The sequence below is a fragment of the Cherax quadricarinatus genome, chromosome 24 (genome assembly GCF_038502225.1).
Source record: "Cherax quadricarinatus isolate ZL_2023a chromosome 24, ASM3850222v1, whole genome shotgun sequence".
NCBI lineage: Eukaryota > Metazoa > Arthropoda > Malacostraca > Decapoda > Parastacidae > Cherax > Cherax quadricarinatus.
In genome coordinates, this window is record NC_091315.1 from 13962043 (window position 1) to 13980195 (window position 18153).

The 18153-nt window shown below is 40.0% G+C and overlaps 1 protein-coding gene across 4 annotated transcripts in view; it reads left to right on the plus strand.

Annotated features, from left to right (window-relative positions):
- The window catches only part of LOC128690723 (E3 ubiquitin-protein ligase rnf8-like), a 290771-nt gene extending 273757 nt beyond the window's left edge, over positions 1-17014 (plus strand). For all 4 annotated transcript variants that reach the window (XM_070088192.1, XM_070088193.1, XM_070088195.1 and 1 more), the window contains one exon: positions 14920-17014. In XM_070088192.1, coding sequence (XP_069944293.1) covers positions 14920-14966 — 47 coding nt within the window. In that variant the 3' untranslated portion in view covers positions 14967-17014. The remainder of the gene's footprint in view (positions 1-14919) is intronic.
- Positions 17015-18153: the final 1139 nt, after the last annotated feature.

Genomic DNA, 18153 nt, shown 5'->3' on the forward strand with positions numbered 1-18153 from the left:
CGCAGTATGAAAGAAAATCGGGGAGCCAGTGGTGCATTGTGGGAATGCTATTTCAGTAGTCCTTGTTCAGCATGCCTAGCAGTAAGAAATACAGTGGACCCTCATTTTTTGTAATTAAACCATTCCAGAGAGTGTGACTAATATTGAAAATGACAATTTGTGAAACCATTTCCCCCATAAGAAATAATGTAAATCCAATTAATCCGTTCCAGACACCCAAAAGTATTACAACAAAATAATTTTTTTTACATAAAATATAGATGTACATACACAGAAAACAATGAGACATGAAGAATGAAACAATAATAGCATGACACCTACCTTTATTGAAGATTCTTCCTAGTGTATGGAAGACAGGAGGAGGGGAGAGGATGGATTAATTACTGTTTGGAAGGGGAATCCTCTTCCATAAAGCCTTCAGGTACCAAGAGTGCTTTTCCAGGGTTACTTCCCTTCTTTGTTTTGTAATGCCACTATGACCAGCTTGAGTCACTGCACACCTGTGGCACTAAATATTTGTCCAGAGAGCTCTATTTCTGGCATCTCTTTAAAATTTCCCTGAAATGGGACAAGACATTGTCATTGTACTTGTTGCTAACATGGCTTGCAGGAGCTTTGTCAGGGTGATGTTCCTCAACAAATCTTTCCATCCTACTCCACATTGCACAAATCTCCTTAATCTCTGAAGAAGGCACCGTCTTCCATCTCTCTCCCTCCTCCTCTGAAGCAATTTCCTGAACTGTGGTCTGTTGCTGTTCCAGATGAAGCTCTTGCAGCTCTTCAGTGGTTAGCTCTTCCTTGTGGTCCTCCAACTCTTCCACATCCTCGCCAATCACATCCAGCCACATGGAATACCCCAGTGCCACAATAGATTCCACAACTGGCATAGGCTCAGCCCCAAACTCTTCAGAATCCCTCTTTTGGACACAGTCTGGCCACAATTTTCTCCAAGCAGCATTCCAAGTCCTGGAAGTCACTCCCTCCCAAGCCTTACCTATAAGGTTTATGGAATGGAGGATACTGAAGTGATCTTTCCAAAATTCTCTTAGGGTCAATTGAGTGTCTGAGGTCGCATCAAAGCACATTTAAAATATTGCTTTGGTGTAAAATCTTTTGAAGTTTAAAATGATCTGCTGGTCCATGGGCTGGATGAGAGGAGTGGTATTAGGGGACAAGAAGTTCACTGTGATAAAACGAAACTCCTCCACAATTTGATCATCCAAGTCTGGAGGATGAGCAGGTGCATTGTCCATTAGCAGGAGGCACTTGAGTTCTAATTTATTTTCCAGGAGGTATTCATTCACACTGGGGCCAAACACTTCATTGAACCAGTCAAGGAAAATTTTCCTTGTGACCCATGCCTTACTGTTAGCCTTCCACATCACACATAATTTACTCTTGGCGACACTGTTTTTCTTGAATACTCTGGGATTTTCGGAGTGATACACTAGTAAAGGCTTCGCTTTGAAATCCCCACTAGCATTACAGTGAACCCTCGGTTATCGTAATTAATCTGTTCCAGAGAGTGTGACTAAAGCCGAATTTGACGATTTCTGAATTTATTTTCCCCATAAGAAATAATGTATATCCAATTAATCTATTCCAAACACCCGAAAGTATTAAAAAAAATTTTTTTTACATGAAATATACATTTACCTACACAGAAAACAATGAGACATGATGAATAAAATAATAATATGACACTTACCTTTATTGAAGACTCTTCTTAGTGTATTGAAGATGGGAGGAGAGGAGAGGATGGAGAAATTACTGTTTGGAAGAGGAATCCCCTTCCATAAAGAATTCAGGTACCAAGTCCTTTTCTGGGGTTACTTCCCTTCTTTGTTTTGTAATGCCACTAGGACCAGCTTGAGAGTCACTGGACCCCTGTCACTCAAAAAAGTGTTCCAGAGAGGTCTGTTTCTGGCATATGTTAGGAACTGTGGCAGCAGCAGGGGAGTGTGTTGGGAGACAGGACAAGATAGCCCTTCAATATGAAACTAATATCAACTCTATAGCTTATTTATCTAGCATAATTCATCTAATATGATATCATAAACAATAATAACAACATAGAAACATGATATATACTCTAGAATTAATAAAATATGTCATTAGTATGTGATGAGTGGTGGTGTGTTGTTTGTTGTTGGGTGTATAAGGGCCACTGAAAGATAAGCCTTACATAGTGGTGAAGATAGCGGCAGCAGAGGCTGTGGTGTTGTCAAGTGGCTCTATATATGTACCTCCAACATTGGAGGAGTCAGTTTCGTGCTGTCCTTTTTCTATCAATTAATTGCTTAACTTTCTTGCGACACTGTTAATGCTACACATTATCACTGGCTGGCGTTATAGCCTTCATCGACTCTTGCTGCTTTAGTATTGTACATATCGCAGAATCACTGAAGAAGGCACATTCTCCCCTCTCTCTCAGCCCTTTACCAAAGGGCTGGCTGGTACTAGGAACTTTGTTTGGGCCCATGGTGGCTTATTTAGCAGTTGCAAGCACTAAAAAGAATGGAATAATATGAAATGTATCGTATGAACATGTGGGATCGTGCTCATTGGCTGATAAACAATGACACACTGAGTGTCAGGCCGCTGTTGCCGTGCTGACGTGTTTGGGATGAATGACTATTACCGAGCTCAATGACGATCACCAAGCCGATATTTTGACGAAAAAACTTTACGAAATCCAACAACTACGATATCCAGGGGGTCCACTGTACTACACAAGAAAAGAGTAAGCCTGTCTTTCATAAGCTTGTGTCCTGGTAGTGCCTTTTTGTCCGGCGTGATGTAGGTCCTCTGGCATTTTCTTCCAAAAGAGGCCTGTTTCATCACAATTGAACACTTGTTGGGGTTTGAATTCTTCAGCCTCTTGAATTCACCTCTTTAATTCACACACACATTTTTCAGCCACATATTTGCCAGAACTGGCAACCTCACCATGCCTTACCACACTGTGTATGCCACTATGCCTCTTAAATCTCTCAAACTAGCCTCTGCTGGCCTTACATTCACTAACATCAGCACTCGTTGCAGGCATTTTCTTTACGAGTTTGGCATGCAACTGCCTTGCCTTTTCACAGATTATCAACTTCATAACACCATCTCCTGCTAATTGTTTCTTGTTGATCCACACAAACAATAACTTATCAGCATCTTCGAGTACTTGCGATCTCATTTTTTGTGAGTACATTTACCCCTTTTGCAACAGCAGCTTTCTTGATTTCCTTTTTCTTGGCCACGATGGAAGTGGTGGTTGTATGGGGTTTCTTATACAACCTGGCAAACTCTGCCCCACACACTCCACTTTCATATTTTTTCAATGATGTCTTGAATTCTATCGTGTTTCTCACCTTCTTTACTGAAGGCCTGGCACTAGGAGCTTTCTTTGGACCCATGGTGGCTTATTTAGCAGATGCAAGCACTAAAATGAATGGATTATTACGAAATGTATTGAATGAATGTGTGGGATCATCCTCACTTGCTGATAAACAGTGGCACACTGGCTGGGAATGGAGTGTGGGGCTGGTTGGGGCCGTGCATACATGTCTGGGACGAACAACTATTTGCGAGTCAAACGAAGATTCATGAGTCGATATTTTGACAAAAAAACATTAAGATTTTTTAAAATTACGACTTCCGATGCTTACGAAAAACGAGGGTCCACTGTATCTGACTATCTGGTGAATCTGAGCCTCTTCTCTTCCCAAGTGATAGCTCTAACACAGATGGAAGTGTCAGTGAAGATGAATTTCACGGTTTTGAGGAAGCAATGCCTAGGATACCAGAAGAAAGAAAGGAGGAGAAAGAAAAAGAGGGAGAAAGAAGGACAAAAAAAAGAAAGGAAGGTAGTTAACCCTCTCAGAGTCCAGAGGCCAAATTTCAAAGTGTGCACCAGGGTCCAAGAATTTAAAAAAAAAAAAAATTTGTTATTTTTTCTTACGAAATGGTAGAGAATCTTTTTCTGAAGGTAATAAAACAAAAAAGTACAATATTTGATGGAAAATTGACAAAATTATGCTCTCGCAAATTTTTATGTGTCAGCGATATTTATGAATCGGCGATTTTGCCGACTTTGACTCCCATTTTAGGCCAATTACGTTATACCAGTCGACCAAATTCTTTGCTATTTCACTAGTATTACTTTTATTCTATCAATTGAGCACAAGAAATCGCCCAGTCAACTGTTTCAACTACAAAATAAAGTGATCGGAAATTGGTAATTTGGCCAATTTAACACAAAGTTCAAAATATTCCAGTTTCAAAATAGGGTCCAGAATAAACAATGCAGGCATTCCTGGCACTAAACTAAAATTTCCTCTGTTCATTAGTTATGTTTTCAGGCTTCACAAATGAATTCCATTTTGACTTTTTATTCACATAATGAATTTTTATTCAAACCAAAAAATAGAAGATTTACTGTTATGCAATATTGTAATAATTGTATAAATATCATCACCACATTTGTGAATGTATATTAGACCTGCCAGCTGGCATGTATTAGACGTGTGAGGTCGTTTGTTTACTCTTGAACATAGGCAAAAATTTAACATTTCTGCTACTTTGAGCTCAGTTTCAAGCCATTTCCAGTACTAAAACCAATCAAAATCATCTCTATTTCTGTAATATATCTTCCCTTCTATCAAATGAGACCAAGAAATTGCAAATACAACTATAAAAAACATGAAAAAACACTGCAAAGTCACTGTTTTAATCGAAAATCACGGTCTCAGTTTTTTCTCTCATTATACACTGTGTGCTGCAGGATTTGTTTTATGTGGTGCACACACACCACATAGATGTATTCTCTCATATCTAGGCCCAAATTTACCACTCACAGCTTATCAGAGTGAGCTGAGCTCATGGCGTAGATGTATGGTTTGGACCCTCAACATAAAGTCGTAGGTCTATGGCACAGACCCTGAATGGGTTAAGAAGGACGGTGGGGAAGAAGGTATGGGACCCCATGGGTCTTGACAGGCAGTAAGGATAGTGAGTGATAGTATAATACGTATGTCATTTTGACAGCACGCGCATGCACACACTTGCACACATACATACATACATAAAGCTTTCAGAAGATAATAGCAGTTCTATGAAAGTGTCCAGTGACTATATATGTGTATATATACATGTATTATAGAAATCATAAGGAAGGAACAAATGAAGGAAGAAAGATAGAAAGAAAGGTAGGAAGGAAGGAATAATGACACACGACCATTTACCTAGGTTAACTGCCTAACACAACTGACTGCTACTACTATGAAGAAAAGTGATCAGAAGAGGTGTTTTGTCTGTGCACATACAATAAAAATGTCCACAAAAATGCAGACACACTCGTTTTATGTGTGAGGAGTGTAAAACACCATTGTGTATGAAACCATGTTTCAAAGAGTTCCACAAGCTGCAGAACTTCTAGGAACATGTCCAGTGACTGTACATTTGTATGTATATTATAGAACATTAGTAATAAAAAAATTTTTGTATTTGTGTAAACAAGTTTTGTAAACAATTTTTATTTTATTTTATTATCACACCGGCCGATTCCCACCAAGGCAGGGTGGCCCGAAAAAGAAAAACTTTCACCATCATTCACTCCATCACTGTCTTGCCAGAAGGGTGCTTTACACTACAGTTTTTAAACTGCAACATTAACACCCCTCCTTCAGAGTGCAGGCACTGTACTTCCCATCTCCAGGACTCAAGTCCGGCCTGCCGGTTTCCCTGAATCCCTTCATAAATGTTACTTTGCTCACACTCCAACAGCACGTCAAGTATTAAAAACCATTTGTCTCCATTCACTCCTATCAAACACGCTCACGCATGCCTGCTGGAAGTCCAAGCCCCTCGCACACAAAACCTCCTTTACCCCCTCCCTCCAACCCTTCCTAGGCCGACCCCTACCCCGCCTTCCTTCCACTACAGACTGATACACTCTTGAAGTCATTCTGTTTCGCTCCATTCTCTCTACATGTCCGAACCACCTCAACAACCCTTCCTCAGCCCTCTGGACAACAGTTTTGGTAATCCCGCACCTCCTCCTAACTTCCAAACTACGAATTCTCTGCATTATATTCACACCACACATTGCCCTCAGACATGACATCTCCACTGCCTCCAGCCTTCTCCTCGCTGCAACATTCATCACCCACGCTTCACACCCATATAAGAGCGTTGGTAAAACTATACTCTCATACATTCCCCTCTTTGCCTCCAAGGACAAAGTTCTTTGTCTCCACAGACTCCTAAGTGCACCACTCACTCTTTTTCCCTCATCAATTCTATGATTCACCTCATCTTTCATAGACCCATCCGCTGACACGTCCACTCCCAAATATCTGAATACGTTCACCTCCTCCATACTCTCTCCCTCCAATCTGATATTCAATCTTTCCTCACCTAATCTTTTTGTTATCCTCATAACCTTACTCTTTCCTGTATTCACCTTTAATTTTCTTCTTTTGCACACCCTACCAAATTCATCCACCAATCTCTGCAACTTCTCTTCAGAATCTCCCAAGAGCACAGTGTCATCAGCAAAGAGCAGCTGTGACAACTCCCACTTTGTGTGTGATTCTTTATCTTTTAACTCCACGCCTCTTGCCAAGACCCTCGCATTTACTTCTCTTACAACCCCATCTATAAATATATTAAACAACCACGGTGACATCACACATCCTTGTCTAAGGCCTACTTTTACTGGGAAAAAATTTCCCTCTTTCCTACATACTCTAACTTGAGCCTCACTATCCTCGTAAAAACTCTTCACTGCTTTCAGTAACCTACCTCCTACACCATACACTTGCAACATCTGCCACATTGCCCCCCTATCCACCCTGTCATATGCCTTTTCCAAATCCATAAATGCCACAAAGACCTCTTTAGCCTTATCTAAATACTGTTCACTTATATGTTTCACTGTAAACACCTGGTCCACACACCCCCTACCTTTCCTAAAGCCTCCTTGTTCATCTGCTATCCTATTCTCCGTCTTACTCTTAATTCTTTCAATTATAACTCTACCATACACTTTACCAGGTACACTCAACAGACTTATCCCCCTATAATTTTTGCACTCTCTTTTATCCCCTTTGCCTTTATACAAAGGAACTATGCATGCTCTCTGCCAATCCCTAGGTACCTTACCCTCTTCCATACATTTATTAAATAATTGCACCAACCACTCCAAAACTATATCCCCACCTGCTTTTAACATTTCTATCTTTATCCCATCAATCCCGGCTGCCTTACCCCCTTTCATTTTACCTACTGCCTCACGAACTTCCCCCACACTCACAACTGGCTCTTCCTCACTCCTACAAGATGTTATTCCTCCTTGCCCTATACACGAAATCACAGCTTCCCTATCTTCATCAACATTTAACAATTCCTCAAAATATTCCTTCCATCTTCCCAATACCTCTAACTCTCCATTTAATAACTCTCCTCTCCTATTTTTAACTGACAAATCCATTTGTTCTCTAGGCTTTCTTAACTTGTTAATCTCACTCCAAAACTTTTTCTTATTTTCAACAAAATTTGTTGATAACATCTCACCCACTCTCTCATTTGCTCTCTTTTTACATTGCTTCACCACTCTCTTAACTTCTCTCTTTTTCTCCATATACTCTTCCCTCCTTGCATCACTTCTACTTTGTAAAAACTTCTCATATGCTAACTTTTTCTCCCTTACTACTCTCTTTACATCATCATTCCACCAATCGCTCCTCTTCCCTCCTGCACCCACTTTCCTGTAACCACAAACTTCTGCTGAACACTCTAACACTACATTTTTAAACCTACCCCATACCTCTTCGACCCCATTGCCTATGCTCTCATTAGCCCATCTATCCTCCAATAGCTGTTTATATCTTACCCTAACTGCCTCCTCTTTTAGTTTATAAACCTTCACCTCTCTCTTCCCTGATGCTTCTATTCTCCTTGTATCCCATCTACCTTTTACTCTCAGTGTAGCTACAACTAGAAAGTGATCTGATATATCTGTGGCCCCTCTATAAACATGTACATCCTGAAGTCTACTCAACAGTCTTTTATCTACCAATACATAATCCAACAAACTACTGTCATTTCGCCCTACATCATATCGTGTATACTTATTTATCCTCTTTTTCTTAAAATATGTATTACCTATAACTAAACCCCTTTCTATACAAAGTTCAATCAAAGGGCTCCCATTATCATTTACACCTGGCACCCCAAACTTACCTACCACACCCTCTCTAAAAGTTTCTCCTACTTTAGCATTCAAGTCCCCTACCACAATTACTCTCTCACTTGGTTCAAAGGCTCCTATACATTCACTTAACATCTCCCAAAATCTCTCTCTCTCCTCTGCATTCCTCTCTTCTCCAGGTGCATACACGCTTATTATGACCCACTTCTCGCATCCAACCTTTACTTTAACCCTTTGACTGTTTCAGGGCCCTCTTTGAAACTGTCATTCTATGTCGCCAAATATTCGAAAAAAAAAAAATTATTTTTTCTTATGAAAATGTTAGGAATATTTTTACTAGTGTTTTAAGCCTAAAAAAAAATTTTTGCCATCAGTACTTACCGAGATATAGAGCCGCAAAGTTTGCAGAAATCGACGTGCGTATGGCAACAGCGGCGACTGCCGCCCACCCGGTATTCTTTTATTTACTCTAATTCAAAGGTTTCTTGCATTTTTCAATATTTTTCTTTTCCAGGTAACTTATGTGGCCTGTGAGACCAATGTAAGGTGCATTGTTCAAATATACACTCATTATTTACAACACAATAACAGAACAAACTTTATCACTATTAGTTTGTGTATACACTTTGTTTACACAAACAAACAATACAAAACAATGTTTATTACTATTGTTCCATAATATATATACATATGTACAGTCACTAAGCACGTTCCTAGAACTGCTGCAGCTTGTGGAACTCTTTGAAACATGGGTATATGCAGAGGGGCACTTCACACTCCTCACACATAAAACGAGTGTCTCTGCGTGTTTGTGGGCGTTTTGTGGTATGCATACATACATAACACCTCTTCTGAGCATTTTTCTTGGCAGTAGTAGGAGGCAGTTGTATGGGGTAGTGATCACCAGGCCTCAAACGAGATGACGTCTGTGGGCGCTGGTCTATTGCAGGAGTTGCTCCTTTGTACTTTGCAATTATTTGTCTGATTACTGACAGGCAAAATTCACCATATTTTGGTGTTTTGTTGGTCTTCAACTTGTATATGTTATAAGCATTTAGCATAGAGATATCAACAAGATGGAAAAAAAGTTTGATATACCACTTATAACTCTTGCGTACACAGTCTGCAAACCCAATCTGCATGTCACATTTGTCCACTAAGCGCATATTGAGGTTGTAGTCCATGACAGCTGCAGGCTTTAGAATGGGTTCATTGGTCTCTCTGTTGTCCCTGCCACTGGGTACCATTTCGTTTGTGTGAACTGATGTCAACAATGTGACATCACGTTTGTCATGCCACCGAAAAGCCATGATGTCATTGGCAGCAAAGGCTTGCACCTCACCTCTGTGAGTGCCAGCGTCGAACCTTGGCATATGTTTGCGATTACCACGCACTGTGCCACACACGTCTGTCAAGTTCACTCGCAAGAAATCACTGAGTAAGGGGCTTGTGTACCAGTTATCAGTAAATAACATATGCCCCTTACCAAGATATGGTTCCATCATTGTTCGAACCACATCACCAGAGATACCCAATAACTTCATGGTATCTCTCAAAGTATTACTGCCAGTGTACACAATAATATCTAAAACAAGACCACTTCTGCAATCACACAGTACAAATAGCTTTATACCAAAGCGTTTCCTCTTGCTTGGTATATATTGCTTGAATGAGAGTCTTCCTTTGAATAAAATCAAGGACTCATCAATAACAAGCTTCCTGAAGGGATAAAAATACATGCAGCACTTTTGTTTCAGGTACATAAACACATTTCTTATCTTATATAACCTGTCGCTTCTGTCAGGCCTGGTTTTGTCTGAAAAGTGTAACATACGCAACAGTATCAGGAAACGATTGACACCTATAATGTCACTAAAACCTGGAGTTGAAATCAGGCGATCTGTTGTCCAGTATGTGGTGACAGTGTGCTTATACACATGTGGCATAAGCATTATTGTGGCAAAAAACAGGTACATCTCTGCCACAGTTGTCTCCTTCCACTTGTGTAGCCGTGATTTTGGTGAGAGAATTGTATTTGCCATGGTGTATTCACAGTATGTGTTGGTTTCCCTGACAATGATGTCCATCAGGGGTTCATCGAAGAATAACTCAAAGCAGTCCAGTTCACTGGCATTGTTCCCAAGTGGACAAGATGGCTTTATTCCACTTTGTGTTTCATCAAAGTCATGGGGACTGGGAACAAACTCGTCACCGTCCTGCCAATCCCAGATGCGGTCTGCTGGTGGGGTCTGGATATTGTACCGTGGTTGTGGCTGTGCAGGTTGTGGTGGTGCAGGTTGTGGCAGTGTGGGGTAGGGTGAGGCTGGTTGTTCTGCTGAGTCAGCCGCGTGGCTAGTAGCGTGGCCCGGTGATGGTGCCACATGGGCCGTGCCACCCTCACTATCACCACCACTGCCTCCTCCCTCACTGTCACCATTCATACCCATCGTTACAATATCGTCATCTTCACTATCAGGTCGTGGTGTTGGGCCACGGGATGTGCTCCCAGAGTTTCTCCTTCCCCTTGGAACAACATATGAAACACTACCAGACCGCATGCTACGTCGTACATACTGGCGCTTCACTGGGGAATATTCACTCTCACTGTCACTAGAACTGCTTTCAATGACCTTGAAATCACTATCACTATCACTATCACTGCTATCATCAGGGTGTTGTACACGACCAAATAGTTTCCTCTTTCGTCCTGGTACAGGCGAAGGTGAATGTAAACAAGCCGGCACAGCACCAGAGGTCGAAGGTTGTGGGTCATCTGGGTTTTCGTCACTATTTATGTTATCCTGGGCACTTTTTTCGGTAACACTCACTTGAAAACCCTTGAATTCACTGTCACTGACATTTTCATCGCTGTTAGAGCTATCACTTGGGAACAAAAGACCTCCAATCCGCCGAGGAGTGAGGAACTTCTTACCGAGAGGCATGGTGAAAATGGACTGACAACATGGCGTTCCCACAATGCACCGCTAGGTCCCAGATTTTTTTCACAGGGTGCACACCGACCACTGAGACCCATTCTCTCCCGTGTAGGCCTACCAGGCCTTTGGCGCGCGATTTGAAGCCGCTAGAATTTGTGCGTATAAATACGTCAGAAACATTGGCTCGTAAGACGTACAGTGGACCCCCGCATAACGATGGCATCGCATAGCGATTTTTCCGCATAACGATTACTTTTATCGCAAAATTTTTGCCCCGCATACCGATTAAAAACCCGCATACCGATTTTCGTCCGAGACGCGTCCAATGTGCCCTCACATGTGCCGGCCGTCCCATTGTTTACCAGCCAGCCTCCGCGGTAACATCCAAGCATACACTCGGAATATTTCGTATTATTACAGTGTTTTCGGTGGTGTTTCTGGAAAATAAGTGACCATGGGCCCCAAGAAAGCTTCTAGTGCCAACCCTGTGGTAAAAAGGGTGAGAATTAGTATGGAAATTAAGAAAGATTTTGAAGGGTTTGGGGCTAACCCTGAGAAGCCTATGCCAGTTGTGGAATCCATTGTGCCTACTTCAAAGATTAAGGAAATGTGTGCAGAGTGGTTTGAACTGCAAACCTTTATAGATGAAAATCACCCTGACACAGCTGTTGCAAGCCGTGCTTGTGACTATTTCAATGACAATGTTATGGCCCATTTTAGGAAAGTCTTGAAGAAACGGGAGGTACAGAGCTCTATGGACAGATTTGTTGTGCAACAGAGGTCCAGTGACTCTGAAGCTGGTCCTAGTGGCATTAAAAGAAGAAGGGAAGTAACCCCAGAAAAGGACTTGCTACCTCAAGTCCTAATGGAAGGGGATTCCCCTTCTAAACAGTAAGAAGATAATGCTCTCCCCTCCTCCCATCCCATCAATCATCACCAGATCTTCAATAAAAGTAAGTGTCATGTAATTGTGCATGCCTTTTTCAGTTTGTGTGTATTAAAATTAACATTTCATGTGGTAAAAAAAATTTTTTTTCATACTTTTGGGCGTCTTGCACGGATTAATTTTATTTCTATTATTTCTTATGGGGAAAATTAATTCGCATAACGATTATTTCGCATAACGATGAGCCCTCTTGCACGGATTAAAATCGTTAACCGGGGGTCCACTGTATTTATACGTCGGAAACAGTCAAAGGGTTAATCCACATAATTCTTGAATTTACACATTCATATTCTCTTTTCTCCTTCCATAACTGATCATTTAACATTACTGCTACCCCTTCCTTAGCTCTAACTCTCTCAGATACTCCAGATTTAATCCCATTTATTTCCCTCCACTGAAACTCTCCTACCCCCTTCAGCTTTGTTTCGCTTAGGGCCAGGACATCCAACTTCTTTTCATTCATAACATCAGCAATCATCTGTTTCTTGTCATCCGCACTACATCCACGCACATTTAAGCAACCCAGTTTTATAAAGTTTTTCTTCTTCTCTTTTTTAGTAATTGTATACAGGAGAAGGGGTTACTAGCCCATTGCTCCCGGCATTTTAGTCGCCTCATACGACACGCATGGCTTACGGAGGAAAGATTCTTTTCCACTTCCCCATGGACAATAGAAGAAATAAAAAAGAACAAGAGCTATTTAGAAAAAGGAGAAAAACCTAGATGTATGTATATATATATATATGCATGTGCGTGTCTGTGAAGTGTGACCAAAGTGTAAGTAGGAGTAGCAAGATATCCCTGTTATCTTAGCGTGTTTATGAGACAGAAAAAGAAACCAGCAATCCTACCATCATGCAAAACAGTTACAGGTTTTTGTTTCACAGTCATCTGGCAGGACGGTAGTACTTCCCTGGGTGGTTGCTGTCTACCAACCTACTACCTAAACAATATATTGATAATTATTTTTGTGCACATAATGTGTTGTATACAACAAGTGTATATTTGCAATCGTGTCATTACGATTTCTTAAGTCAAGTCGTATATATGTACATTGCACCTTACTTTTGGTCTCGCAGACCACGTAAGTTACCTGAAAAAATAAAGTAGTGGAACAAACAAGAAACCATCGAATGGGAGTAAAAAAAAGTTTACCGGGTAAGTGGCATTCGCCGCCGTTGCCATACACAGCTCATTTTCTACCAACTTTATGCCTCCATATCTCAGTAAGTACTGATAACAAAAAAAAAAAAAAAAAAAAAAAAAAAAGGCATAAAACATGTGGTAGATTAACCCTAACATTTTGGTAAGAAAAAAAATGCGTTTATTTTTCGAATACAGTGGACCCCCGCTTTACGATCACCTCCCAATGCGACCAATTATGTAAGTGTATTTATGTAAGTGTGTTTGTACGTGTATGTTTGGGGGTCTGAAATGGACTAATCTAATTTACAATATTCCTTATGGGGACAAATTCGTTCAGTACTGGCACCTGAACATACTTCTGGAATGAAATAATATCGTAAACTGGGGGTCCACTGTATTTTATGACATAGGAAGAGTTTCAGAAATGGGCTTGCGACAGTCAGCGGGTTAATGTCTAAGGCTATATTATTAATTCTATTATTATTTACTAAGAATTTAAACCTACCTGAATCATTCTTAAGGCATAAATCTGTCAATTTCCACACTGTTCTCACAGTTGCCTAGTGTAATGTTGGGGGTAAGGGTGTGTAAAATCTCATGACCACGACCCTGAAATATTTATGTACGACTCTGACAGTGGAATTTTTAGGTATGATAAGTTTCCACACCACACTCATTACTACCACATGCACAATTGCCCACCCAGTCACCCATCATCCAATCATCATCCACACCAGGCCACTGACAGGCACACCAATACCCCACATCTTCAAGCCCACACAGTCCCACACTTTACTCCATGCTTTCACTCACCACTTCACAGCTTCTTGCCCTCACAGCATCACTCCCACAACCCCATGCCCACTCCTTACCCATGTTTTCATTGCCCCCACACCCTAACATGCCATCTACATTCTTAGTCATATAGCCACCAACCACCCTGATTACTGCCCATACCAACTGCACACTCGCCTGCTTAGTCACCCATCATCCACACTACCACCCACATTAGGCCACTGACACTGCCACCCACATGGTCATCATCACACCACCTCATTACTTCCAGCCTCCCTCCCTATACCTCTCCAACACCCAACATCACAAGTACGCATGTATGTAAATGAAAAACGACTTGTATATAAGGTTTGTTATATTTTATTCCCAGCTATACTTTTGCTGCTGCACCAACGATAACATATATTTTGTATCAAGCTTGTATAGTATTTTGGTTATTTTGAGAGCTATGTAGCATATGGCACTAGTTTCATCAGTGAGTTTAGTATAATTAGACTTGACAAAGTTCATCACTAAAAGCAGTAAAACCCATGAATCTGTAGATGCTCCACTATCGATGTGGTACATTGATTCTGTTTATACTTACACCAAAAGTATACTCAGAACCAGTGTAACTGTTTCATAACCATCAGTACAACTGCTCACAACATCACTGACTTTCTCACAGCTGCAATTCACAAACCTTGCCATTATTGCTAAAAAAAAAAAAAATAATGATAGTCCACACATATGCCCACATACTCATTGAGGAGCACTGCATATAGTTAAAATATATTCTCTTGGGATAAAAGATTCTACCCCCTACTACCCTAATGTGATCAACAATAGCTGATTATTATATTAGTATTATTATTATTTTTCTATTATTACTAATTATTATCTTCATTTTTCAGGTCGTCGTGGTCACTGGGCCAATGGGTGCCCTGATAGATGGTATTAATTGCATCATTTATTGGTCATTGTCTAAAGACTGCTTACATCAGATTTTAGTACTGTGCAACATTGTACATTGTGCTCTTTGTAATTGTAAGTGATCATATTTTAATACTTTTCCTCATATTTTTTATAAAAGGTTCTTTTTCATTAATATAGTTTATAAATAAAGATAAAGTTAGATGGATGAGAGCAAGACTATTTTAAACCTTAAAATTTTACTATATGTACTCAAAAAAAGTCTACTTTGATATTATCCTCAGTAAACCTTGTCAAACTGCATATTATATTGCCTACATTGTTTTATTTTCTAAAATTTACTGCTGATTTAAATTATTAAAACAATGATAAATAATTTTGTTAAATAGTTTTAAAAGTACAGCCTCTCCTCACTTAACGACGGGGTTCCGTTCCTAAGACCACATCGTTAAATGAATTCATCGCTAAGTGAGGAGCATACTATAATGGTAGTGGATTTGTGTCAACCATCTTTGATATTGTTTTAATGTCACCTTTGCACTATTTATAACATTTCTGGTATATTTTTAAATGTTTATATAGTAGTATACTGTACAGTGGACCCTCCCTTTTTGTCGATCTTTGTTATCACAGATTTCCGTTTTCACCGATTTTTTTCGTCAAAATATTGGTTCCATTTTCACCGATTTCCTCCATTTTTGTTGATGGTATGGAACCTGTCCGTTGCCCAGAGCACACACAAAGCTGCCTCCCACATACATTCTGAGGCAGTGTTGCGTTGTTTCTCAGTGAGTGAACATGTCCTTGAGGTCACACAAAACATTTTGTAATAATCCATTGTTTGTGGCACTTGTTTATTGTGTATGTCTGTTAAATAAGCCACCATGGGCCCAAAGAAAGCTCCTAGTGCCAATCCTTTGGTAAAGAAAGTGAGGAACATTGTAGAATTAAAGAAAAAGATTGTAGAAAAATTCGAAAGTGGTGGTGGTAGAGGGTGGTAGTGATGGTGGTAGAGAGTGGTAGTGATGGTCGTAGAGGGTGGTAGTGGTTGTGGTGGCGGTAGAGAGTGGTAGTGATGGTGGTAGAGGGTGGTAGTGGTTGTGATGGTGGTAGAGGGTAGTAGTGGTTGTGATGGTAGTAGAGGGTGGTAGTGGTTGTGATGGTGGTAGAGAGTAGTAGTGATGGTGGTAGAGGGTGGTAGTGATTTGTGCAATGTGGAGTAGGGTGCAAACATTTGTGGAAGAATGACAATGCCATGTCCCATTTTAGGGAAATTTTAAAGAGACACCAGAAACAGAGCTCTCTGGAACAATTTTTTGTGCGACTGGTCCAGTGACTCTCAAACTGGTCCTAGTGGCATTAAAAAACAAAGAAGGGAAGTGACCTCAGGTAAGGACTTGGTACCTAGAGTCCTTATGGAAAGGGATTTCCCTTCCGAAGAATAACCTCTCTTCCCTCTCCCCTCCTCCCTGTCTTCCATCCACCAACATCAGTCTTCAATAAAGGTAAGTGTCATGTTGAATGTTCATTCTTTTGTGCATGTAAATCTATCTTTAAGTTAAAAAAAAAAATATTTTGCCAATACTTCTGGGTGTCTGTAACTGATTAATTGGATTTACATATGTATTTCTTATGGGGAAAATGGTTTCAGTTTTTGCCAATTTCCGGTTCGCCGATCTCTTTGGAACAGATTAACCCTTAAACTGTTGAAACGTAGATCTATGTTTATATGTGTAGTGCTCCGACCTTGATTTTCCCCATTTGAAAGCATGTAAAAAAAAAAAACATAGATCTGTGTTCGGAGTGCTATGCGAGCAAACGTAGATCTATGTTTGGACAGTTTAAGGGTTAAACACGAAAACCAAGGGTCCACTGTGTATTGAAATAAACAGAATGGAGGAAATCAGCTCTAATATACACTATTTAGGTATAAATAATGGTCAGAGAGCCCGTTGCAAGTCCGAGGCATTGGTAAATGAGTACGTCGCTAAGTGAGGAGAGGCTGTGTTTCAGTTTGAAACCTTTTTGTATAAATATTTGCAGTTTTTTGATAATAATAAAGTACATAATCTATAAGTTTATTATTACATCGATGAGGAAGCACTAAACCTGTGTGTGTTATTCAGTAACTGGGGGGGAGGAGGTGGATGTGAGGCATTTGGGTTCAATCTAAGGATGAGAAGGGGGCAGGCAGGTTCATTTCCTTGGGTCAAGAGCCCTTCATCAGCTTCAAGAACCTTTCTTGAGAGAGATTTTCATTTGAAATTATGCAGACCTGCTACTGTTTCAAAGTTACAATATCTGTTTTTTATTATACTGAAAGTATATTTTTTTAATTGATATTTTGCATAACATGGTATATGAAAATACTGCTTTATGCAAAATGTCTTAAATAACCCCTGAAGGGAACTAACTGCCTTGATGCCAGTGAGGGACTTTTGATCCAAGGACCTGGACATCTCCACTTGCTTGGACTGAAAATTAATGCTTCCCCATTGCCAAAGTTCAGCACCTTCCCTGATTAAAATAAATAAAATTTATAAACAAAGAAATTCAGGATATTATAACAGTTGACCATCAATTAATCCTTTCACTGTCCAATACCCTGGAATTAATATTGCTGTCAATGTCCACATTTAACCCTTTCAGGGTCAGTGCCGTAGATCTACGGCTTTACATTGAGGGTCCAAACCGTACATCTACGCCATGAGCTAGGCTCACTCTGATAAGCTGTGAGTGGTAAATTTGAGCCTAGATATGAGAGAATACATCTATGTGGTATGTGTGCACCACATAAAACAAATCCTGCAGCACACAGTGTATAATAAGAAAAAAAACCAAGACCATGATTTTCGATTAAATCAGCGACTTTGCAGTGTTTTTTCGTATTTTTTTTATAGTTGTATTTGTGATTTCTTGGTCTCATTTGATAGAATGGAAGATATATTACAGAAATAGAGATGATTTTGATTGGTTTTAGTACTGGAAATGGCTTGAAACTGAACTCAAAGTAGCAGAAATGTTAAATTTTTGCCGATGTTCAAGAGTAAACAAACGACCTCGCATGTCTAATACACGCCAGCTAGCAGGTCTAATATACATTCACAAATGTGGTGATATTATTTATACAATTATTACAGTATTGCATAACAGTAAATCTTCTATTTTTTGGTTTGAATAAAAATTCATTATGTGAATAAAAAATGAAAATGGAA